This window comes from Podarcis raffonei, chromosome 10, assembly GCF_027172205.1.
Source record: "Podarcis raffonei isolate rPodRaf1 chromosome 10, rPodRaf1.pri, whole genome shotgun sequence".
NCBI classification, from domain to species: Eukaryota; Metazoa; Chordata; class Lepidosauria; order Squamata; family Lacertidae; genus Podarcis; species Podarcis raffonei.
The window spans coordinates 6,377,715-6,402,618 of NC_070611.1; the positions used below are offsets into that span (position 1 = coordinate 6,377,715).

Sequence of the window (24,904 nt, forward strand, 5' to 3'; positions counted from 1 at the left end):
TATTTTGTGTATGGGTCAATCTATGACATGCACAAATGGCTGCCTGCTACTTCTCACAGCACAAGCATCCAAATGCAGTCTGGGATGCCATGGCTGCCTCTGTTCCCTTCACTATGTAAGTGAGACCTAGTTATCGTCTTATTTTCAGCATAATTATCTGCACAAATTTAGTAGGCATGGGCTTATCTTGCTCTTCTGTTTACCTTTTTTCTGCATGGCTTGAGGCAGTCATTTGGAATTCATTTGAACTGTGAATTCCTGTCCTGTATATTAAACTGTTTAAGATTAACTATCAAGTGGAGAGCTGCAACAATACTTTACTGCACATCCAATAGGAGTGGCTCCTATTCAGAGCTCCAGCCAAGACCAGGAGCCGTGTAGCACTGTTTAGGGTTTAGCCTGGGAGAGGAGGACCTCCTCTTCTCCCTCCCTGCCCACTCCCATGCTGTAAAGTACTGAAGAGTACAGTTTGGGTTATGGTTGTCAATCTGTGTTTTATTGCTGTATCTCATATGGGAGGGTTCTGGAGCTCTGAGGAAAGGAAAATCTGTTTTCCAAGTCTCTCCATCCTGAAACCTCCCCAAATAATACAGGGAGGGAAGTTTAATCTTAGGATGTGTAGTTCACTTCCTTCATTTTGAGGCAGTTGCTAAAGTCTGGAACATTTGGTTCAAAATGCATGAATCTGCAGAAGAGCAGTTATCACCCAGCTTCAAATCCAAAGAATTAGTTTGTTTGCACTTTTTCCCCCTGATAGAAAATACCATTTCGCTTCAATAGCACGTTCCCTTATGGGAAACAATTGATGAAATTCACAAGGTATGCGCAAATAAATAATTCCATTTTCATTTTGCAATTCTAGAAGCCCAGGTACTACCGTCTTTCCCCGAAAGTAAGACACCCCCCGAAAATAAGACCTACTTCCAGTTTTGCCTCTCGCTGTAATATAAGGCCTCCCCCGAAAATAAGGCCTCCCCGATAATAAGGCCACCTAGAATATAAGGCCTCCGAAGTTACAGTAAGACATCTGATTCCTCTGGACTGTAGCGGCGGGCGCCACTGCGCAGCTCACTGATTGGCCACAGCGCAGCCAGAGCTGTTCAGGCAGTGCGAGGTCTCTTTAAATCAGAGAGCCCGCGCCAGTCTGGCTGACTCACAATTAGACAGGACAGTGAGTGAGTCGGGCACATTGTGTGGAATCTTCATGGAATAGTAAGACATCCCCCGAAAATAAGACCTAGCGCATCTTTGGGAGCAAAAATTAATATAAGACACTGTCTTATTTTCGGGGAAACAGGGTATCAATCTTATTTTGGCTGCACCCACATGCTATTTAGTATGCAGTTTGCTCCTACCATGCAAATGCATGCTTTTGTGTAGTGCTACTCAGACTCATTTGTTATCAGTAAAAATACAGCTGTGGCCACTAACACTAGAGAAGTTACAAGCCATACAAGGTGTGCAAACAGTTTTATAGTAGCAATCAGGTGGGGGGTAAAAATCAATGATTTTTTTTAAATAAAAATATCTTATTTTTTATTTAAATCAGTTTTTTTATTTAAATTGGATTTATTAAAATAAAATGCTTTTAGAGGAAAAATCTTTCTAAAGAAAGTTTTCTATTTAAATTACATTATACTCCAAAGGCTATTCATCAGGAAAATAGGATGTTTTTAATTATGTAGCATGAGGCTTTATATGCAATGTTTAACTTTTTTGGTGAATGAATTCCATTAACCCATTCACAATGTCATGCTCTTCCAGAGGTTTCTGTAAGATTATTTGGGGCAGTTTTTCTAATGAGAAGATATTATCACAGATGCTTGTTTTTGCAGTTCTCAAAAGCATGAATTTGTGTCTGCAGAGATAACATGCCTTTTCTTTACAGGAAAAATGTTTTAAAATAAACATACAGAGTTGAGAGGAAAACCTTAATCCCATTGTTCCTTTGCAAATTATATACACAGAATCAGCCCCTTACCTCTTAAATGCTAAGTTACAAGAGTTCCAATAGATTGTTTGGAGTGAAATAGATCTTGCACAAGGAGCTAAGTGTGAAGCAGTAAAAATGAAAGTGAAACCTTGTGAGCAGAATACTCCACAAGTCTTGGGATCTTTGTGTAATAATAGTGCAAGTCAGTTGCATGTCTGTGCAACTCAGACTTGAGGCAAATGCTGAAGGCTCTTCAGGGCTGGCAACCTCTTCCCAATCCCACTGGGTTCCAACAACTGCACTAACACTTAACTGTACAGAATAGGCACCTGAATGTAGAAGCAAATCCAAAGGGGTAGTGGTGGAAACAGGAACTGGGACCTGTAAGTCCTTGGCGAGACCTTGAAGTACTTGCCAGTCAACTAATAAGAGTTCACTGGTTCCAGGCCCTGCTTCCCAGGGCTCGCCTGGCATTCTCCAAACAATAAAGTCTCCTGCAGCAGGAATTCCCGAAGTTCTCCACTCCAGTCCTCGGTTCCCCTTTTCCAGCTTCTTTCTGCAAGTTGTTCCAGCCTAGGCCTACCTACTGTATGTCTCACCCTCACCCCCTAGAAAAAGGAAGGCCAGCCTCTCCAATGCCAGGGCTGCTGGGAGATATAGCCCCTATAGATAGATACCTTATTAAACCCTCCAATATTTTCATAATTACCTATGTATTTCTAATAGTATAACCAAATCAGTAAAAAGTACCCTGAAAATTTATTATTCCAAAAATGAAACCTTATACCAGCAAGAATGAGTCTTTCTGTAAAAAAGAAAAAAAGAAAAAGGTGATTTAAATCAAGTCTTACTGACTACTGATTTAAATTGTGATTTAAATCAAATCCACCCTGGTAGCAATTCCTTCCATCCTTCTCCAGATCTGCCGTTAGTCAATGTATAATCATGCTTAGCGTCTATTATTCCGAGTCACAAGAGTTCTCTCGCCTTCCCATTATGGATGAGTGTGTTAATGCTACAGCTCACTGTTCCGCAACAACACCATGAAGCACTATGAAATATTTTACATGTATTCTGCAACCGTGTATATAAAACCACATCAAGGGCAATTCATCATGACTCCTACGCCCAACTGCACTACAGTGCCCGTTACTAGAGGCAAGGACACTGCAAAGTATCTGGACATCACTTCCAAGAAGAAGTCTGGTCAGGCCTTCCACAGAGAGCTCCCATTAACCCACCCTTCTCCAGGGCCCAATCACACAGGTTCTGAGGATCATGCTGCTCACTTGCGTAAGAGTTTATCATCAGTAAGCTAAAAAACATGTTTTGGTGGAGTGATGACCTGAATAGTAATTAGCTCTGGAGCGAGCACTTTCCTTTTCTCACCTGCAGACTCCAGGATGAAGTTAGACAACTTGCTTTCAAATGTTGAGCAGCCATTAAAAATTCAGATTAAGAATCTATCAACTAACCTTTAGAAATGCTGAACTAGCCTAGCCATCAAATCCAATACCGACATGGAACTACAACCGTTCCAGATTAGAAAGCATGCATTTTAGCCAAACTAGGAAGTGAATCAATGTGAAACAAGTTGGTTAGAGCATTGTGCTTATAATATCAAGGTTACATGTTTGAACTCTACACAGCTGCATATTTCTGCACTGCAGAGAACTGGACTAGATGGTGCTCAGGATCCCTTCCAGCTCTACAATTCTATTATTCTGAGTCATCTTTTTTTAGTATTCAGAGTCCTTAATGAAATACACAATAGAATATATTAATTTGGCTACTATATACCACAGCCATCCAACAAACTGGCCAACTATTCCAAATGTAAACCCATGGATTTAATTCTCCACAACTGCCAAACCAAAACGGTAAACTCATCAGAAGAACAAATAATCAGCCAAAGCCATTTTTAAACAGCCACATTTTAGCAGTCCCCTAACACAAAACAGTGATGGGGCCATACAGACCTTACTTGGCAAAAAAATTCACATAGTGGATGCCACTACAAGATAGCCGTAATCAAGGGGTTCCAAAACTGTGCTCTGCAAACTTCATTTAGGTATTCCACAGCATGTCTGTGAATTTTGTTTATTTCTTATATTGTGTTTCATTCATTATTATTTGAATTCCATAGAATTAGCCCTCATTACTGCCAGCTATGCTTCAGAGGAATGAAGGAACCAAGTGGGACCTCAGATAATGATTAGAGCATGAAGCTAGTGAAATTGCTAACTTGACTGAGATCATACTTGACTTAAAAATACTTTAAGTAGCATTCAACTAACTATTAGAGTAGACTCACTGAAATTAATGAACATGACTGCCTTAGATCCTTCCATTTCAATGGCTCTACCCCAAGTAATGATTAGTTGAATACCACCCCTTTATAAAATCATGCTTTTAAGTAGGATGACAATCTACACATTTTATTTATTTCTTATATTTGTTAGCCACTTTTCTCACAGAGTGACCCAAAGCAAGTTACCAATTAAGAAGAACCAATAAACATACAGATCCCAACCCACAACAGGACCTTCAAATTAAAAGCCAAAAAGCTCAGATAAAGAGAAGTCTTTGCCTAGGACCTAAAATTAAGATGGCATCAAGCATGCCACCCTGGAGAAAGTATTCCACAAGCGGGAAGCCACCACTGAATTATCTGATAGCAGCAGCAATGAAGGCCCCATACTGTGCTTTTTCAGCCAGTATCTGCCAAAATCAGAGCCTGCGGGGCAACTGAAGTTACCAAGCAGGAACAATGCTAGTTTGGCAATGTAAAATTGAAACCATGAGTAATTTGCTATATGAAGGAATATAAAGACACCTGTCAAACTAGGTGTAATGACCACATTGCCAGAACTAAAATAGGCACACCAGCAGGCACAAGGCTCTCAGCAGTGGTATGCTTTTTCTGTTAGAACAACTGGCAGGAGTGTTTACTAAAGATAGTGGTAGCACACCAAAACAGGCATGAAGCTTGCAGGGTGACTTTGGGCCAGTCACAGCCTCTTAACCTACCCCACAGGGTCGTTGTAAGGATTAAACGAAGAGGAGGACGAACCATGTACTCACTGGAGAAAAAGGTGGGATATAAATGCAATAAATAAGCTCTTCTGCTTAGCTGCTTAAGAAAGCTGGAGGGGCCAGCCTGATGAAGATGTCAGTTGCCAACATGGCATCCAGAGATCTCCACATGGTCACAATTGGAACCGTGCCAGTTGCAAAATGCACCTGGTGCCTGGGGAGTTTCTAGCACTGCTTCTCAATTAATCCCTACCCTGGAGATACATTAAGAGGCTGTTACTGGCCCAAGGCCACCCAGTGAGCTTCATGACTGAGTGTGGTTTTGAACCCTGATCTCCCAGGTCCAATCCAGGGGCAGGCAACCTAAGGCCCTTGGGCCGGATGCAGACCAATCGTCTTCTCAATCTGGCCCGCGGACAGTCCAGGAATCAGCATGTTTTTACATGAGTAGAATGTGTGCTCTTTTTAAAATGCATCTCTGGGTTATTTGTGGGGCATAGGAATTCGTTCATTCCCCCCCCCCAAATATATATATAGTCTGGCCCACCACATGGTCTGAGGGACGGCGGACCAGCCCACGGCTGAAAAAGGTTGCTGACCCCGTCCTAGTCCAACACTCTAACCACTGCAGCAAACTGGCTTCATACATTACTGCTATGGGGTTATATAAATTAAGTAGGTAAATAAATATGGGGAAAGCAAAATGTCACTTAAAGAAGGATCTGAAATATTTTCCTTTAAGTTTGAATCTTTTTTATTCTGGATTGTTTTATTTGATGTTTTAATGATTTCGTGATTTTATATGAGTTGGAAGCCACCCAGAGTGGCAGGGGCAGCCCAGCCAGATGGGCAGGGTATAAAAAATGTTATTAGTATTATTATTGTTATCATCATCATGTTGTAAACCACTTTTACAATTTTTCTTTAAAATATAAAGTGGTATAGAAATTAAATGAATAATAATAGTAATAATAATAAATTTCACTGTAAAAAAAAAGGCTCCTAGACATTCCATCGTGGCAACTAAAACCTTGGTTTAAGGTGTCATTTGGCACAAATTAGTTTATATATCTGAGCTTCTAACACTGGGACAAATACTTTAGGAACATCTCTCCCTATACCAGTGCCCCCATGTTTTAAGATCTACAAGGGAGGGTCCTTCTTGTCCTGTGACTGGTTGAGGTCACCACCCTGTTTCGACCTCTCTGCTGTGGGATGACCCTTCTGTGACCATTACCTTGCCAAGAACACCTGATCCCTTATAATCTGTTAGTGGTCTCCCAATGTTCAGACGCTTGTAGTACACATTGCAGACCCAGTCCTCTGGAACTCCTCCCTAGTGAGATTAGACAGGCTTCCTCCCAGCTGTATTTCAGGTTTCTGACAAATACTTTCCCATTTCAGCAGTTTCCACATTCCCTGACCACTGGCTATGCCAGCTGAGGCTGCTGGGAGTTGGAGTCCAATAACATCTGACAGGCTACAGGTTAGGCACCTCTGCCCTAAAAGAAGTAGGGAAGGTGAAAGAAAAGCCTTAAGGAAAGAGTAGCATACAAAGTCAGAAGAAAGCAGGATTTTGTAAACCCTTTAATTAAAGTGACTATGTGTGGATTGTTTGGACAAGAGTGTTCAAAACAGCACACAGGCATAGGAGAATGTGAATTGAAGATATTAAATTTCGTCAAAGGAAACTTACACTAGCTCTGAAAATGCAAGCCTATATACAGCCAATACATCTTTAAAAGCCATTTTGTTCAGAACCATGCTGGGAACCAATTGGTTGAACTGTAGTATATAAATCATTTTCCCTACACCTCCACATTTCAATACAGAAACATCTTTGATGTGATTAGGAGACAGATTATTAAGCGTTATTTTACTACAGGGACAGATTACTTAAAAGGAAGAGTCCGTTTCAGTAAAAGCATTGGCCAGTTTTGGTAAGTTTGTTTTACAACAGTGCATTTACAGTACTAAAGCAACCATCTGGCATCACACCCGGGACCAAGTCCACCCACATTAGCACTTTCATTCCTTCCTGCTGTATAAATTCAGGAAAGAGACAGTACTAACAAGCCAAGTCCTCTTGTTCAATTTCATGCACTTAACTAATGAACACTAAGTTAAGAGCTAGACAAATGTTTCCTTATTCCAATAAGGGATTTGTCAAGTTCTTTATAAGAACATTGCAACTGGTTAAGAGATCAGTCATAGTCAATCCCATTTATTTGGTATTTCACAGGAAATAGTAATATTTGTGCATTTCATCTTCTATACAAAAAAATGTAAGAACTGTAATTAAACACACCTCTACACTCAGCTTTAAGCAGTAGATGCTCCAAACCAGTGAAGTTTAAAGCCTTACGGAATGTGCATCAGGGTAACTACTTCAAGTCAAGTAAAACATGCAAGCTTTCCCCTCCTTTCAAATCCTTTTCTATTTACCTCAAGAACAATAGAACCCTTTCAGCCAGAAGAGCCATTCCTCTTTCCCAGGCCTCCCCACCCGGGATGAGGAAACTGCTTCCTAAAGCCCACTTCCTCTTCCATGCCTCAGACCTGAAACAACTTTCAACAGCCCCTTGGTCTTTCGCAATATCCTGTAGACACCTCCCTATATTTCAGGAAACCTCTTATTTGTCACTTGCATCAGAATTTTTGTGCTCTGAAGCCATCAGCTCAACCAGAGCTTAACCAGAATGCTTCTACCCCGAAGCGAATAGAACAAAAATGAAATGAAGGCGCCCGATAATATTTCCAGTTGGGTTAACCAAAAAGCCCTTCCTTGCCAAAGGCTTGCTGTTCGATATTAAACATTTGCGACAACCTTTATAAGAAGCTACATTGTTTTCAGAATTACAGCTAGCCGTCATCCGCCAGCCGGCAGAGTGAAGTAAAAATGAAGGAGCTGTAACGATCCATTTGGATAAATATGGTCATAGGCCGTTATCTATGCACACAGAGATAAGCCTACCAATAAATGGCTGCAAGGATAAAAGAATGAGGATGCTGCTGGAGATTTTGAAGGGGAGGGAAGAGATGGTGTTGGCAAGAGGACTGGCTCCAAGGAAAGCACAGAGGTTTTGCAGTATGATACAAAAATAGGAACCGGGAACTGAAATTTCGATAAATGCCCGCTGCAACCCCAAGATGCTACTGTGTTGTATATGCAGAGAGAGCACTATACCTGGAGCAGGATTGCTTCGCAGAACTGGGGAGAAGGAGAAAGGAGATAAAGAATCTCCCCGCTGGCTTCTTACATTTCTATTTGTGGAAGCGGCGGGCAGGGTGTATGGGGGAGAGAGAGGAAGGGTGGGATCGCAAGCACAATGGCAGCAGCCCCTCACATGCCACGGGCATCGCGGAAGCCTCCCCGCCACATGCAGCACCAGCAGCAGCCCTACAGCAAAGCAGAGGGAGCCCATTCACGCCAGAGGCTTTCTGGGGAGGGAAGCGGGGGAAGGATGCAGCCCTGCAGGCTCCTTCCAGCTCCCCCCTTCTCCCCGCTTCCTGCCCACACGGACCCCGGGGCGCGATATGATGGGGGGGGGACAGGCCAGGATGCACCTACATAGGGGGGGAGGGGGAGGTCAACGGCATCGCCTGACGAGGCGCCCCGCCCTCTCCTCGCCCCACCAAAAAAGGAGGGAAAAAGGCGCCCCACCAGAGACGGAATTCAAAACGCACAACGCCCCCCCACCCCCAAAACCCGGCGTACCATGAAGTCGGTGGCGAAGTTATCCTCCCCATTGTGGTCGGTGTCCTTCATGGCCTGGACTCGCTGGATGAATTTCCTCAGGATCTCCTCTTGCTCCATCCTCCTCCTCCTCCTCCGCCGGCCCCCTTCCCTCCGCAAAGCGGGAGAGACCCAGCCTGAGGAGACGCCCCGCCAACCGGCTTTCTCGCTGCTGCTGCTGCTGCCGCCGCCGCCGCCGCCCTGGCCCTCCTTCCCCAGCCGCCTCCCCACCCCGACCCCGAGCACAACAACTTCCCCGCGGCGGCTCAGCTCAGCCCAGCGCCGCCCGGCTGCCCGCCCGCCCGATCCATTCTCCTCCCTCACGGCCCCTCCCTCGCGAGCGCAGCCGCCGCGGCCGCCAACACCGAACGCCGGACGGCGGCGACGCCACTCGCCCTCCGCCCCTCTGCGGCGCAGGCGCAGCGGCGCCCGCTCCCTCCCTCCGCTCCCTCCCACGTGTTGATCCGCCGCGCCCGAGCTCTCGGGCCCCGCCATTGGCTTCCGCTCTCAGAAGCCCCGCTGGCGATTGGCCTCGCTGCCCGTCAATCCCTGCCTCCTCCTCCTCCTACCTCGGGAGAAACTTCCTTTTCCCCACCCCCACCCCTAGAATTCCCTAGCGGGTAAGGTCTTCCTTGCGCTTGATAAATAGGACTCTGGGATGTACCAATGCGTTTGCGGGGGGGAGGGGAGGGGGGAAAGGTCGCCTGTGGTTTAGCTGAAAGAGACCGCGGGAAGGCAGGGCTCCGTCTTCGCGCCCGGGAGGCTGCAGGCGTCTCTGGTTTGGCCGCGGAGAAAGTACCTGCCAATATATGGCACGTTTAGCAAGCTTATTTAGAGCCCCCTCAACACGTTTGCGTGTACATAATAAGTAAGTCTGGCCTTTAATAGGACTTACTCTGCTGTGGCCGCTCCCTGAGTGTGACCCCTCCGCTCACAGCCTGCAAGCCCAGTTCAGACGTCTCGCTCTTTGGAAAAACAAAGTTCCCAGGCCTGCCATCCGGCGTGCAGCTAATGGGTCGAATGAAAGCACAATGATAGATTTGGCCATGCAATCGGAGAAGGCGCAGGGCGTGGGTTTTATTCCTTCGTTTTCCCTCATTAAGCTTCCACACTATAAATGGTGCGCTGCCATACGAGGTCTCTCGAGCTGCTTTTGATAACGCTATTTAATTCCCGCCTTCATAAACCGGCAGCTTCAAACAACTCTGCAGTCATAGTTGCAATACTGTAGGTATATGTTGCAGCTTTCTACCCGCCTGCGCTGCACCCTGCAGTTTCTGAGCTGAAAGCAAAGTATATTTTGCCCTGGCTCTGCGGGTAGTGAAAGCAGAGGCCATTCAGAATAGCATGAATATGTGGTTGCACGTTATTATAGGATACAGATAAGCTATACACTGAATCTTTACCAAATATTCACTAATAACAAGATGAGCCTGTTTTCAGAAGACATCTGAAGGGAAGTTTTTAATATGTGACATTTTAGTGTATTTTTCATCTTTGTTGGAAGCCGCCCAGAGTGGCTGGGGAAACCCAGCCAGATGAGCGGGGTACAAATAATAAATTATTATTATTATTATTATTATTATTATTATTATTTTCCAGAAGGCTGAAAACCTGGGTACAGAAATAATGTTCAAAATTGGGGATAGTGTATATGCTGCCCCACAACAGCTTGATCCTGTCCATGTTGACTGGGAAGTAAATCCAACTGAATGCATATAGAGTTGCAGACATAATGTACAGTATTATCAAGCAAAAATGTACAGTACACAACTCTAGTAAGGTGGTGCTCTAAAGGTCTGCTTTGTAGACCTCTCTTTCTCTGAGACCTGAGGGCTCCTGGTGAGGTCAAATTTAAGTTTTACAGATACAAGAGGTGGGGCCCGAACAGTAGGGTGGTTCATATACATACATACATATATGAAATTTCATGCATATCAGTAAATATCTTGACCTTCCTCCACGAAAATAGCTGTTTACTTGGCCATTTTCCTCTGTCACGCAGGCTGAAATTTCAATTCAGTGGAGCAGGGACAAGATATTAACTGATATGCATGAAATTTCAGATATAGCTATATAATCCCTAGTGTAGTAAGATAAGACCTTTGGAGCAGGCATTTTAAAAAAAGTTTTTACTGAACAGTGGAGAACCCACACAAGTGGAGCTCCTTCCCAACCTCAGGGAATATGCTTCCATTAAAGCACATGTAAAACATTCTTTAAACCCATTTATTTCGATTTGCTTTCTCTTAAAGGTTTTTTGCTAATTTATATTTATGTTTTGGCTATTTTATAATGGGATGCTGTTGACCTGTTACTTGATTATACTATTTCATGTTGTTTTATGGTAAATGTGTTTGTGAATATACTGTAGTTTTATGCTTTAGGAAAGCTACTTGTGTGGCTTTGCCCTGAAAGGCAGACCGAAAATAATAAAATAAGTAAAATAATTCATGAGTCAGTATTTAGTTGGACAATAAATAAATGTAAGCCCCTAACCGTTTCAGCTATCACCAACAGTTCATCATAGGCGACATGAGTAACTAGATTTCTTTCTCTGAAGATACAATAGCTCAGCTGTGTCACAGTGACTATTTGGGGAATGGAAGGAAGTACACCCTGACTACCGAAGAAGCCGGGTGACATGATGGGGGTGATGCAGAACAGTTTGATGTAAATAGGAAATGGAACCAGGATACAAACTGAACAGCTTCCCTATCCAGAAATTTCATTTCAAAATAAATCCCTTGGCTAAGAAGTTGAAAGAGATGGATCCTGCATAGCAAAAAAAGATAGAGCAATAAAGTCTTATTGTTCACAAATATAAGGCATAAAAAGCAATTCAAAAGGAATGACTGTATGATTAAACAAAGTCGCTTAGAGCAAGAAAAAAGGTACAGCCTCCAGCAATGAGGCATTTTAGAATCATAGGCTCTAGAGCTGGAAGGGACCATCTGGTTCAACCTCGATGGACTACAACTTACAACTTAAAAGGGATAAATTGCCTTTTAAAATGTGTTTACTGAAACAGGGTTGTTGGTTTTATGCACAATGTTGTATAAAATTTTGCTGTGTGGCTGGCGGAGAGTTACGTGAAGGGTGAGGTTTGAAATACTAAAGCCAAATACTATGGCCGCACCTTCCCATAGAACCCTGGGAAGAGGGGTTGACTGTTAAACCACTGTGGAAATTGTAGCTCTGTGGGGTGATGAAGAGCAATATATAACCTCTCTTACGCAAATGCCAACCTCACCTAGTATACACATTTGACTTTGTGTACCCTGTTTATTCCAATGAGGCTCCAACGACTGAAGTATAGTGGGATATCTGTTTCAGCTGGGTCTAAATAAATGTAGTCCCATAGAAAAATCTACTACACAAGAAAAAGAAAAAAAGTCCTTTCTAACCCATAATCAGGCCAGTGTGGAATGGTGAGGCCTAACACCCACAACGAATCTCATACAATGGGAATGCTGGAGTGAACATGAAGAGCTGTCCATCCAAAGATTGGTGTGAGATGGAGGAGGAGGAGGAAATAGCAGTCTCCTAACAACTCTCATGGGTGGCGCAGGTGGCGCTGTGGTCTAAACCACTGAGCCTAGGGCTTGCCGATTGGAAGGTCGGCAGTTCGAATCCCCGTGACAGGGTGAGCTCCCGTTGCTCAATCCCAGCTCCTGCCAACCTAGCAGTTCGAAAGCACGTCAGAGTGCAAGTGGATAAATAGGTACCGCTCCAGTGGGAAGGTAAACGGTGTTTCTGTGCGCTGATCTGGTTTCGCCAGAAGCAGCTTAGTCATGCTGGCCACATGACCCAGAAGCTGTACGCCCGCTCCCTTGGCCAGTAAAACGAGATGAGTACCGCAACCCCAGAGTTGTTCATGACTGGATTTAACTGTCAGGGGTCCTTTACCTTTACCTTCTTAACAACTCTCAGCACCTTTTACAAGCCATGACTGTTAAAGTGGTACTATAGTGATTCAATTGTATGCTGTGGACATAACCTGAGGCTGCATACACATGATTTTTTATTCTAGGATAAATGGAGGCTACTTGTTTTTTTCTGTGTCCTTCACACACAGTCTAGATCTATGACATACAAATAAGTTAGGTCTGCTGCTGCTGAAGCAGAAGATTTCTGACTAGAAGATAAAGAAGCTGAAGGAGAAAGCTGAAGGTCTGGAGCAGGTGGAAGTGTCAAGGCAGAAGAGAGGCAGGAGCCTAAGAAAAGCCTGGAAGTATCGTCTTCCCTAAAAAGAGTGAAGTCACAGGCTTAAGCAGAATATTGACAAAGAGGCCATCAAAATGCTGTGAGCCGTGAGTTCAGCAAAGAGCTTCTGGAGCCAACCAAACAGAGAACAGTCTGCAAGCTTGGATCATAAGAAACCAGCAGAAGTCCTGGTACTTCCTCAGGCTGCCCACAGCTGTGTCACATTCAGCTGCATTCTCCACACCCAGATTCAGGTGCAACAGGTTTGTTGAGTTTCCCCATATTTTGGACTTCCTGGGGAAGTTCCCCCCCCCGCTCCACTCACAGCTCTTTCTTCACCCTCTGTCCTCTTCTCCTCTGGCTGTGGGGACAAACTAGCTTAGTGGAGGTGAACTAGGAACCTGTCCACACTCTTGGTGAATCAGGAGAACCCAACCATGAAGATACCAATTAAGCACTATGCAGGCTTTTGAGGGTACTGGCTCAGGTTCTGATCATAGCCATCTCCACTGTTTTAGTACACTGTACTATGAGCAACCAAAGGATGTAATTAAGAACTCATTATCTAGTGCCTCTGTAGATGGTGAGATCCATTTTAAGATGTTTAATGATTTCCCCCTTCAACTGTCCTTGGGAGACCATGCAGCATGTGCTCACTCAGAAGCAAGTTCAGTGAGATTTGCAGCACAACCCTCAGCATATTTCCACAGAGATAAACCCCACTTAGCTGAAGGGGGCTCTTAGTGCTATCCTACACATAGCTGCTCAGAAGAAAGCCCGACAGAGTTAAAGGTTGCTTGCTTTCAAGTTGGTAAAGAAAGGATTGCAGCTTAACTTCAAGATTGCAGCCTCGTTCCCAAGGAAGAGAGCATAGGATTGCAACCATCAAGAAGGTTTAAAAACTAATTCCTTTGTTGTGGACTTCCAATAAGCATCTGGTCGGCATCTGGTTGGCTGATCTAGTAGAGCTCTTATTACATTCTTAAGTTAAATTTATTCACAGTGTTTGAAAAAAATGTATTTTTACCGTATTTTTCGCACCATAGGACACACTTTTTCCCTCCTAAAAAGCAAGGGAAAATGTGTGTGCGTCCTATGGAGCGAATGCAGGCTTTCGCTGAAGCCTGGAAAGTGAGAGGGGTCGGTGCGCACCGACCCCTCTCGCTCTCCAGGCTTCAGGAAGCTATCCGCTAGCCGTGGGAGACCCAGCTCTCCCACGGCTAGCGGAGCGCTGCATTAATCCCGAAGCTTGGGGCGTGCGGAGCTCAGCACGCCCCAAGCTTCTGGGTGCCGGCAAGGTCTCCGCTAGCCGTCTAGACCTTGCCGGCACCCAGAAGCTTGGGGCGCGCTGAGCTCCGCAGCCCCAAGCTTCGGGATTAGCGCTCCGCTAGCCGTGTCTAGGCTGCGGATAGCAGCCTGCTTCCCGGAGCGTCGGGCGCCCTGAAAGCAGAGCGCCCGGCACTTCGGGAACACATCCGCAGGGTGGGGAGCCCTGCAGGAGTTCCCCGCAAGGCTCCCCAAGCTGCGGATAGCAGCCTGCCGCCCGGCGGGCGGGGCGCCCTGAATCAGAGCGCCCCTCGCGCCGGGCAGACATCCGCAGCGTGGGGAGCCCTGCAGGAGTTCCCCGCAAGGCTCCCCAAGCTGCGGATAGCAGCCTGCCGCCCGGCGGGCGGGGCGCCCTGAAGCAGAGCGCCCCGCGCGCCAGGCAGACATCAGCCAGCCCCACAAGCTCGGGGGACAGCAGGGAGGCGCAGCGCCACTATCCCGCTGTTCCTCAACCTGGTTCGGTTTCCCTGACCTGCTTTTGGGGGGGAAATAAAGGGAAAAAAATTTTCCTTTATTTCCCCCCAAAAAAACTAGGTGTGCCCTATGGTCCGGTGCGTCCAATCGTGCGAAAAATACGGTACTTTGTTTTCTATTAGATAATTGTCATTCTGCTAGTCTGCATTACAGTTGCTAGTAATGCAATGGTAGAATACAAAGGTCATGTTTCCTTCAGTGCAGGTCTGTAATTGGAGGAAGCAGCAGTAGGAGAAGAATTAGACATCTTTTCTCCTTCTCACCACCTCTTCCATCAAGCCCTCGCAATGCTAGTCTGTATCTAAAAAGCACAAGTCAACCAGTGTTTGGAAATGCAATTTGACTAGGTATGCAGTTCCTCATGAGTGTGTTTTCACTAGGCGAAAAAATAAGTTACCATATTTTTCCATGTATAAGACTAGGTTTTACCCCTAAAAAATAATGTCAAAAATTAGGGGGCGTCTTATACACTGATACATCTCCCCCCATTTTCTTAATTCTGAGTCCCCAAAAATAGTCTTATACATGGGGGTGTCTTATAGACGGCAAAATACAGTATTTGGATCTCTCAGAGGCCTTCCATAACGTTGACCATGGTATTCTTTTAGAGAGGCTGTTTGAATTGGCTGCAGGTGGCACTCAGACCTGGATGGGCATTTGCAGAAGGTTTGTTCTGGAGAATTTGTACACAATCCCTGTATTCAACATCTATATGAAACTGCCAAGTAAGGTCGTTCGGAGTTCTGGAGTACAGTGTCATCAGTATGCCAAGGATGACACACAACTCTGATTTGTCTTTTTCCTCAATTAATGGATGCAATAATTGGCTGGTTTGAGCTTCAGTTTATTGGCCCTCATCCAGTCCATGTCCTGTTCAGTGAGCACTCAAGCTTACAGGGGAAACAAAGCAGTGCGCCATCAAGAGGCCAAGGCAGGCATTCATGATACCCTGAGCACCCACAGGACCTTGGAGAGCTCCTAAGGTCCTGCTGAGGTAGCTATAGGTCTGCAAGTCCCTGGATCCAACTAAAATCTTACATGGGTTCTCTGTTAAAAAACAACAACCCCTGTCTCTCCAGAGGATATGGCTGGCTCCTAAAGGGCCTTCACCTTATTTTACAGTCTTTGGGTCCTAAGGGTCTGAGGAGAAGTTGGAACTGTGGGAGATTTCTCCACTGAATCAGAGGAGGGCAGCAGAGCTGTGTCCTCTAGCTTGGAAGATCCTGACAGGTCCTGGAAGTTCTTTCCCCTGGAGCCAGAACTTGGTCCCCCTCCAAGTCCTCCCTCCATCACACAGTACACAGTCTCCAGACAAGGGGTTATGACAGAGAAAATGGAGGTACTGTTAGTGAGTAGTTAGTCTTTCCAGGTGACTGATGTTCAACCTGTTCTGAAGAAGGTTGCACTCCCCAGGATCATTTTAAAAGTGCTTCTTATCACTAGAAGCACAAGTGTCAGCTGTAGCTTTGAATGTCTGAAGAACAGAAGAAGACCTGTCCCATTTACACAATGGCCAACCGGATGCCTGGTGGAAGCCAACAAATAGGACATGAGATCAACAGCACTCTCCCCACTTGTACTCCCCAGCAAGTGGTACATTGGGACACAGGTGGCCCTATGGTTGAAACCACTGAGCCTCTTGGGCTTGCTGATCGGAAGGTGGGTGGTTCGAATCCATGCAACCGGGTGAGCTCCAGTTGCTTTATTCTAGCTTCTGCCAACCCAGCAGTATGAAAGCACACCAGTACGAGTAGATAAATAGGTACGGCTGTGGCAGGAAGGTAAACGGCGTTTCCATGCGCTCTGGCTTCCGTCATGGTGTTCCATTGCACCAGAATCAGTTTAGTCTTGCTGGCCACATGACCCGGAAAGCTGTCTGTGGACAAATGCCGTCTCCCTCCGCCTGAAAGCAAGATGAGTGCTGCACCCCATAGTCGCCTTTGACTGGACTTAACCGCCCTGGGGTCATTTACCTTGTTTACCTACACTGGGACATAGGCAGATGCCTTTCAACAAGTCAGAATAGTGGTCCATCTAGTTCAGTATTTTTGACACTGACTGGCAGTAGCTCTCCGGTGTTTCATACTGGAGTCCTTCCCAGCACTACTGCAGATATCTGGGATTTAATCTGGGGTGTTTTGCATGCAAAGCATGGAATCATAGAATCGTAGAGTTGGAAAAGACCTCAAGGGTCATCTAGTCCAACCTCCTGCAATGCAGGAGTCTCAGCTAAAGCATCCATGACAGATGGTCATCCAACCTCTACTTGAAAACCTCAAAGGAAGGAGAGTCCACCATCTCCCAAGGGAGTCCGTTCCACAGCTGAACAGCTCTTACTGTCAGAAAGTTATTCCTGGCGTTTAGTGGGAATCCCCTTTCTTGTAACTTGAATTCATACTTCCATTTTCTGAATAAAGCCTCTTGCCTCCAATAAGCATTTTCTTGGCATGGTGGTACCTTGATATGCATTACCTATTCTACCTGATCTTTGATTGTTGTCTTTCTGAGCAAACCTCCAAGTACTCCCTCTTGACTTTTTATTTCAAATTACTTTTTGCCAATCCCTTCCTTTTTATGAATTTCCTCTTTTGAAGTCAAATATGATGGTTTTGGACTTTCTTGGCAATTTTCTGCTTATACACATATCTCCTCCATGGTATGGGCAGCAGTGCCACAATGGCCATTATGTGTTACTTATGAGTAAACTTTCAGATCATGTGGAACAGGAAATATGTCGTCCTAGTAAAAATAAGGCAACCCTTTTAAGCACCTCATATGGCAACATGAGCCTAGGTTTCAGCCCCCTATCCTCCACAAAATAAACAATGTGATCTCTCATTGGTCACAAACTATGACATCTGGAATTATATTTAATGAAGATATCATATTTCCATGTGTTTCACTGAAATAAATTCGCATGCTGCACTGCCAGACAAACAATCAATAGGGCTCTCTCTTTCTGCATATCTGTCATGCAGTTCAAGGACCAAAATGGGAACTCCATCAGTCAATGCCATCTGGATACTTGATATTCTCCAGAGAGGTTTTTGCATATAGATCAATGGACCAATTATTAGCATCTATAAACGTGGTTCGTCATCCATGGCAGCGAATACAGATAGTATTTCATCTCATCCCTAAGCATAGCACAAGTCGACAGGCACAGTGGCGTAGTCATGCAATTTAACTGTTTCAGTAGACTGTTCTGGAGATGACCCAGATGAAAAGGAAATTGTTCATGCAAAAGGAGGCAGAGACAGCCTGCAGCGCATTGGTACAAGTTATGTCTCTCAAGGGGACTGGGAGCTATGCAACATACTGTTCAGGGTGCCTAAAAAAATTCAAATCACATGACCTAAGATGAGTTATGCCTTCTGCTACACTTGAAATCACAGCACACGACACAAAAAGCTTTCCTTAACTGGAAAGAATGAAGTTCACATTTAGAAAATTATACAACCAGAATTATTTTCCTATATGTTCATGTTCAAATATTAAATCTGAACCAAAACTAGGGGACTGGAGGAGACGTTTAAATAAAATTCACCTAGACAGAACCAAAATATACTGTAAGGTGATAATTTTGTTCCAGTAAAATATCTCCTCTTTAAATATTTGCAATACTTTAAACAGATTTTAAGGAGGCGGGGGAATAATCTCATTAAGCAGTCATTAAACCCTAATAGACAAGTATTCACTGTCCTGGTTATAATGGCTTGTGTGATTGGAAGGTATTTCTGAACACACCAGGGAAGGAGCGGGCTTTCTACTGCAGTCTCCAGGCTGCCCCAGATGACCCAAACCTGCCCCAAATCTTAGGGGGTGCAGGGGACAGCAGAGGGAAAGGGAAAACACAAACACTTCTGATAGGAGTTTTATGGTCTTAGATATATATGGTCTTAGGAAATTAGATTGGCTTCAACCAGAGCCAGGGCCTTTTCAACTCTGGCTCCGGCCTGGTGGAACGCTCTGCCTCTCCCAGGGCCCTGCAGGATCTGATTTCTTTCCGCAAGGCCTGTAAGACAGAGTTGTTCCGCCTGGCCTTTGGCTTGGAGCCAATTTGATTCCCTCCCTCCCTCTCTTTCTTTTTTCTTTTCCTTCTCCTCCTGCAATGAGGCTACATTTTAATATTTTAATGTTCCATTATTTTAATGTTGTATTTTATTTTTGTTTTTAAGTTGTAATCATTCATCTTGTTTTTATTATTGCTTGTAAGCCGCTCTGAGCCCGGCCTTGGCTGGGGAGGGCGGGGTATAAATAAAAATTATTATTATTATTATTATTATTATTATTATTATATATGGTAATGTTCATAAGTGTACCAACCAAGCACATACAGAGATCAGCACAGGAAGGCCAACCTGGAACCATTTTGATTCCTAAACTGACCAAATGTTTTCTCTGCAAGGTCAAAGTGGAAACCTCCCCATTTTCTCTTTCCTCACAAATCCTGTCTTAAGGACACATTTAAGATATGAATAGGGTGTGAGCCTGTGACCTGGCCCAGGAACTAAGTATTTATCATTACAAAAGAATGGCCAGGCTCCCCAGGCAATCCAATCAAGTAACCTGCCAGACAGGAGATAAACAACAACAGGAGAAAAACAATATTCAAATTTCTGTTTTAGACCGCCTTTTCTGTGATGTAGGTGTGATGTATCTGTTATGTACTGAGTTGAATAGGATCCAAACTGCAGCAGTCTGATTGGTCCTAGAACAATAGGATCCAAAAGGCAGCAGTCTGATTGGTCCTAGAACAATAGGATTCAGAATGCAGCAGTCTGATTGGTCCTAGAACAATGCAGCAGTATGATTGGTTGGCAGGAACTACCCAATCATGCTCCAGATAGAAGTGAATCCACAACCTGATTGGCTTACAGTAGAATTCCGGAATTAGCCAATCATGTGCAGCCCATTGTGTAAATAATGTATATAAAGCAGATACTTTGAGGGGACTTTCATTCATTCCTCCTCACCACTATGAGCTGAATAAAGAGCATGAAATCACTTTGCAACTCTGAGTATATTTCAGTATCTGAGGGGTGGTCTTAGCTTACACCCCTTCTGTGATGTATGTATGATGTTTCTGGGGGTGGTCTTGATCTACAGGGTGGCAATTTCAAAAGTCTTTATAAGGCCTTGCACGTCATTTTTCTGGGTCCCTCCTCTCTCCTGCGGGTGAGGGGAGCACCCTGTTGCAACAGATCAATAAAGATCAAGCTTACTAGCTGCTTTGCTTCTCAGTATTCTCTGGTTGGCCTCTGTTATTCTCTCCTACCAATAGGGAACCTATGTAAGGACTCTATATGGGCTCTTGGATACCCCATAAGGGAAAAGGGCAATTTTTGTTTACAACACACTCTACTCAGTTTCTGGGACACAAATTATATGTCTATGTTATTTCTTGACTTCTGCTATTTGGAAATGCAGTACCTATTTCATAACCCTAGTCACTGGTGTTTTAAGAGTTCCTTAACATTCAGCAGAATATCTCCTTTTCTATGCTCCTTCCTGGTTTGGGGTATGTTCACCTTACTGGCTTGCAACACAGCAAGGTCATTTCCTCCTCCTGAATTTCAAGCCAAATTTGCATGGAGTTCTTCACATCAGAGCGGGGGCAGGGATGTCTTCACCTGACAAAGATGACCTTTTTGGTTTCCCCGATCCTGCATCCTCTCTGCAACTCCTATTTATTAAGCTGTCATCTGCGCCCGCGCAACAGCTGTTGGGGTATGTTCACATTGCCACTTACTTTGCATTCAGTTTTGTAATCAGGCTGAAGTTGATTTGAGCAAAAATACACCAGCAGTGTTTGTTAGGAAACTACAGGTAGAGCTATACCTTCCTTGGTGGCCAAATTTCTTTTTTTAGCTTTTAAGCGTCGCAAGACTATAATTGACTGTATTGATATGGGGCTATCTGTTTAGCCCATTTTAGTGTTGGCTAAGTTCTAAAATCTTCCTGGATGTTTTAACTGTGTATTGACAAATGTACTTTTTTTCTGACTGATGGTCGAATAAAAAGGTTGATGATGATGAGGAAACTACAGGATCAAATTAGCAGAGGCAGTGCACTGGGTGCTGGGTGAACTCTAATGTGAACATACAGATTGATGGGGAACATTTTCTGCACCCTGCCTATTTGCTAGTCCTGCAAATCTCACTTTCTTTCCCATTTTCTCCCACCTTTTCATAACTTTCTCCCCACAACACTGACATCACAACTGAACCCACATTGCAGGAAGAATTCCTCAGCCTGACAATTTTTGTAATCTGACTTTGGACCGAACAGCAATATACACAACAAGCATATTGTCTGTGGTGTGGTTGTATGCATTTGGACCGAAGGGGCCGAGAGAGCAGGCATGTTTTTTGGTGTTTCCTGGGTGGCGCTGTGGGTTAAAGCACAGAGCCTAGGACTTGCTGATCAGAAGGTCGGCGGTTCGAATCCCTGCGACAGGGTGAGCTCCCATTGTTCGGTCCCTGCTCCTGCCAACCTAGCAGTTCGAAAGCACATCAGAGTGAAGTAGATAAATAGGTACCACTCCAGCGGGAAAGTAAACGGCATTTCCGTGTGCTGCTCTGGTTTGCCAGAAGTGGCTTAGTCATGCTGGCCACATGACCCGGGAGCTGTACACCGGCTCCCTCGGCCAATAAAGCGAGATGAGCGCCACAACCCCAGAGTCGGCCACGACTGCACCTAATGGTCAGGGGTCCCTTTACCTTTTTATGTAAGGTGGCAGTTTTCTATGCCTCCTGAAGCAGAGTCACAGTCACCCATAGTTGTGACCTTTAGACCAAAAAAACCCCATACAACTGTAAGGGCTTGACTCTCACACCCCGAGACACAAAACTTAGGAGGGGTTGTAGAGGTGGGAATTTAGAAATCCCTCAGGCTCAGAGTTTTACACGTGTGGTCAAACTGCAGAAGCCAATGAAGTATAGGGCAGGAGGAGCTGGAAAGGTAAGTTTTAGCTTGTTTAGTTTGTTGGTGAATAATGATAATGTCAAAACAAAAAAATTTTTTTCCTTCCAGTAGCACCTTAAAGACCAACTAAGTTAGTTCTTGGTATGAGCTTTCGTGTGCATGCACACTTCTTCAGATACACTGATACAGATACACTGATACAGATACACTGTGTATCTGAAGAAGTGTGCATGCACACGAAAGCTCATACCAAGAACTAACTTAGTGGGTCTTTAAGGTGCTACTGGAAGGAAAAAAATTTTTTTGTTTTGACTATGGCAGACCAACACGGCTACCTTTCTGTAATGATAATGTCATTTGTGATAGGGTATGAATATGTATTCAAGAAATGTTCACCTTTGGGGGGGCGGGAATTCCTGGGTGTATACCATAATGAATTGTGCTGCACACGCCTAAGGCAGACAATTAAGAAAAACTTCTGTAATAGTCAGTTGGTGATCAGTTTTAATTTTTTTTATTTATTTTTTTGGTGAAACAACTTTGATTTTTTTAAATGAAACTGTGGTATTCAAATATTTTTACAAATAAAAGAACCACCTCTCTACTAGCCTGTCCTACATATTGACCTACTAGTGACCTCGGATGTTGCTCTGAGGGACCACCCTTTGAAGGTTGAGAAGTAATTCATTGTCTCCATTAGCCTTTTATAAGCATCTCCTGAGTATACGCCATCAATCATAGCAAATTACGGTAGCCTTGATTGCTTGCTAAGTTGCTGGATGTACATTTTTGCCCATTACTGGGCAATCTATCCTATTCTCTTCTGAATTAGCATTGAATAGGAAATAAGCCTCATATTAGCTTTTAAAGGTAAGAGTGTCTGGCGGAACCTATTTGATGTGCATTTCATCTATTTCAGAATAAAAACATCACAGATCTATTTCTATTACTCCAAATGCAACTGATTTTGATCAAATTATATGGGATCACTGGAATTGTAATCTGAGATGTGAAAACAGAACCCACTTTTTGGATGGGTGTATAGAAACAATAGCAAGTGCTACTTGATGCAGACTATTACACTATTCTACTAATGTTTAGGTTTTATTTTAAAATATATGCATTTAAAAACATATACAGGCTAGTAAGAAATGTTCAGCACAGTGATCTGAGCATTATCTATTTTAATTGCTTTGAAACACCATGTCTCCCAATATTTTTGTACACAAATCATTTTTTGTAAAGTATGTGCAGGCTTATCATATCCATGTTGATCAGGACAGGCCAAAGCTCAATACAACAGCATCCATTTTGCATGCATAAAAAGGTTCCAGGTTCAATCCCCATAATTGCCAAGTAGGGCTGGAAGAGACTCTGGTCTGAAACCCTGGAGAGCCATAGCCACTCAAAAGATGGATGGACCAATGATCTAACTCATTACTACGAGGTTGTTGTTGTTGTTTAGTCATGTCCGACTCTTCGTGACCCCATGGACCAGAGCACGCCAGGCACTCAGTTTGGTCAGACTCATGTTTGTAGCTTCGAGAACACTGTCCAACCATCTCATCCTCTGTCGTCCCCTTCTCCTTGTGCCCTCCATCTTTCCCAACATCAAGGTCTTTTCCAGCGAGTCTTCTCTTCTCATGAGGTGGCCAAAGTATTGGAGCCTCAGCTTCAGGATCTGTCCTTCCAGTGAGCACTCAGGGCTGATTTCCTTAAGAATGGATACGTTTGATCTTCTTGCAGTCCATGGGACTCTCAAGAGTCTCCTCCAGCACCATAATTCAAAAGCATCAATTCTTCAGCGACCAGCCTTCTTTATGGTCCAGCTCTCACTTCCATACATCACTACTGGGAAAACCATGGCTTTAACTATACGGACCTTTATTGGCAAGGTGACGTCTCTACTTCTCAAGATGCTGTCTAGGCCTGTCATTGCCCTTCTCCCAAGGAGCAGGCGTCTTTTAATTTCGTGACTGCTGTCACCATCTGCAGTGATCATGGAGCCCAAGAAAGTAAAATCTCTCACTGCCTCCATTTCTTCCCCTTCTATTTGCCAGGAGGTGATGGGCCCAGTGGCCATGATCTTCGTTTTTTTGATGTTGAGCTTCAGACCATATTTTGCGCTCTCCTCTTTCACCCTCATTAAAACTATGAGGTTAGTCCCACCAATTTTAATAGGGCTTATTACCAATAAGGGTACAATAGAATAGCTACCTTCATTTTGACTGAATTGTTGTTAACATGTCCCCCCCCCATTTTATACAGAAAAACTATTCCCTATCCTCCCCTCCCTTCAGAATACATGAAAACATAGCATTTACTGAGAGACAGGACAGAGACGGGTTTAGGGCAGTGGCTGGGTATTGCAACTGTGACACAGTGAATTGAACAGAAGGAGAGAGGTGGGGGGTGCTGAATTTTGGACTTACCACTGAAATTTGAAAGACCAAAGGCTGTCCTTGCATGGGAACCCATGGTGGCTGGTGCCCATTGGCATGGATGGGCAGAAGGGAGAAAAGCCAATAGTAGGCCATGTTGCAGCCAATGACAGGCAGAGTCAACTAATTCTTGTTTGGCTCCCATCCTGCTGCCTGCTGAGTTCCTACAGTGGCAACACTAAGCAGGAGGAAGCTGACCGTCCGTGCCACATCCTGAAGTGGAGCCTAGCTGTGGTTGGGTTTCCTTGTCTCCCAGAGCTCAAATATTGCCAGCCTGGCTGCTCTAACCTCTCCAGCACTCAGTCCTCATGGCGTGAAGAAAGCTTGCTTTTCCAGTGGTGCAGAATTACACATTTGGCAAAGGTGGATGCAAAAGCCAGGCCTTGAAGTTGGTTGGGAGGTTTAAAATAATTGGTTTTCACAACAGGGACATTGCACATAGGTTTCTTTGGGTTTGCAAAAAAGAAGTTCCTTTTCAACTCTGTTAACTAATTCACAGGCAACAGGAGGGTGTGTGTGTTTTTAAGATGATCCTTGTTTGCAGGTTTTCTTCTGGCCCCTTAAACAGTTTTAAAAAAGCACACAAAAAAGATTGTGATATATGCATTTGTGGTTTACAATGGACTGCATCAAATGCATTAACAATGCACTCCTACACAGTTATTCAGAAATAAGTCCACTGTACAATGGGGCTTATTCCCAGGTATATCTGCATAGCATTTTGCAGCCCAAGTGTTATAATTTCTGGGTGGGGTGGTAATACCATTTTCTGGCCCCAGCTAGGCTCCCCACAAAGCAGTTGACAAAGAAGAACATATTAAAACA

At 44.3% G+C, this 24,904-nt stretch overlaps 1 protein-coding gene across 3 annotated transcripts in view; it reads right to left on the reverse strand.

Moving 5' to 3' along the window:
• PTPN12 (protein tyrosine phosphatase non-receptor type 12) overlaps positions 1-8,938 on the reverse strand; it is a 60,156-nt gene extending 51,218 nt beyond the window's left edge. The window contains exon 1 of one of the 3 annotated variants that reach the window (XM_053404602.1): positions 8,688-8,938. In XM_053404602.1, coding sequence (XP_053260577.1) covers positions 8,688-8,786 — 99 coding nt within the window. In that variant the 5' untranslated portion in view covers positions 8,787-8,938. The remainder of the gene's footprint in view (positions 1-8,687) is intronic. The other 2 variants (XM_053404600.1, XM_053404601.1) reach the window with 2 other exon arrangements.
• Between the last annotated feature and the right edge of the window lie 15,966 nt (positions 8,939-24,904).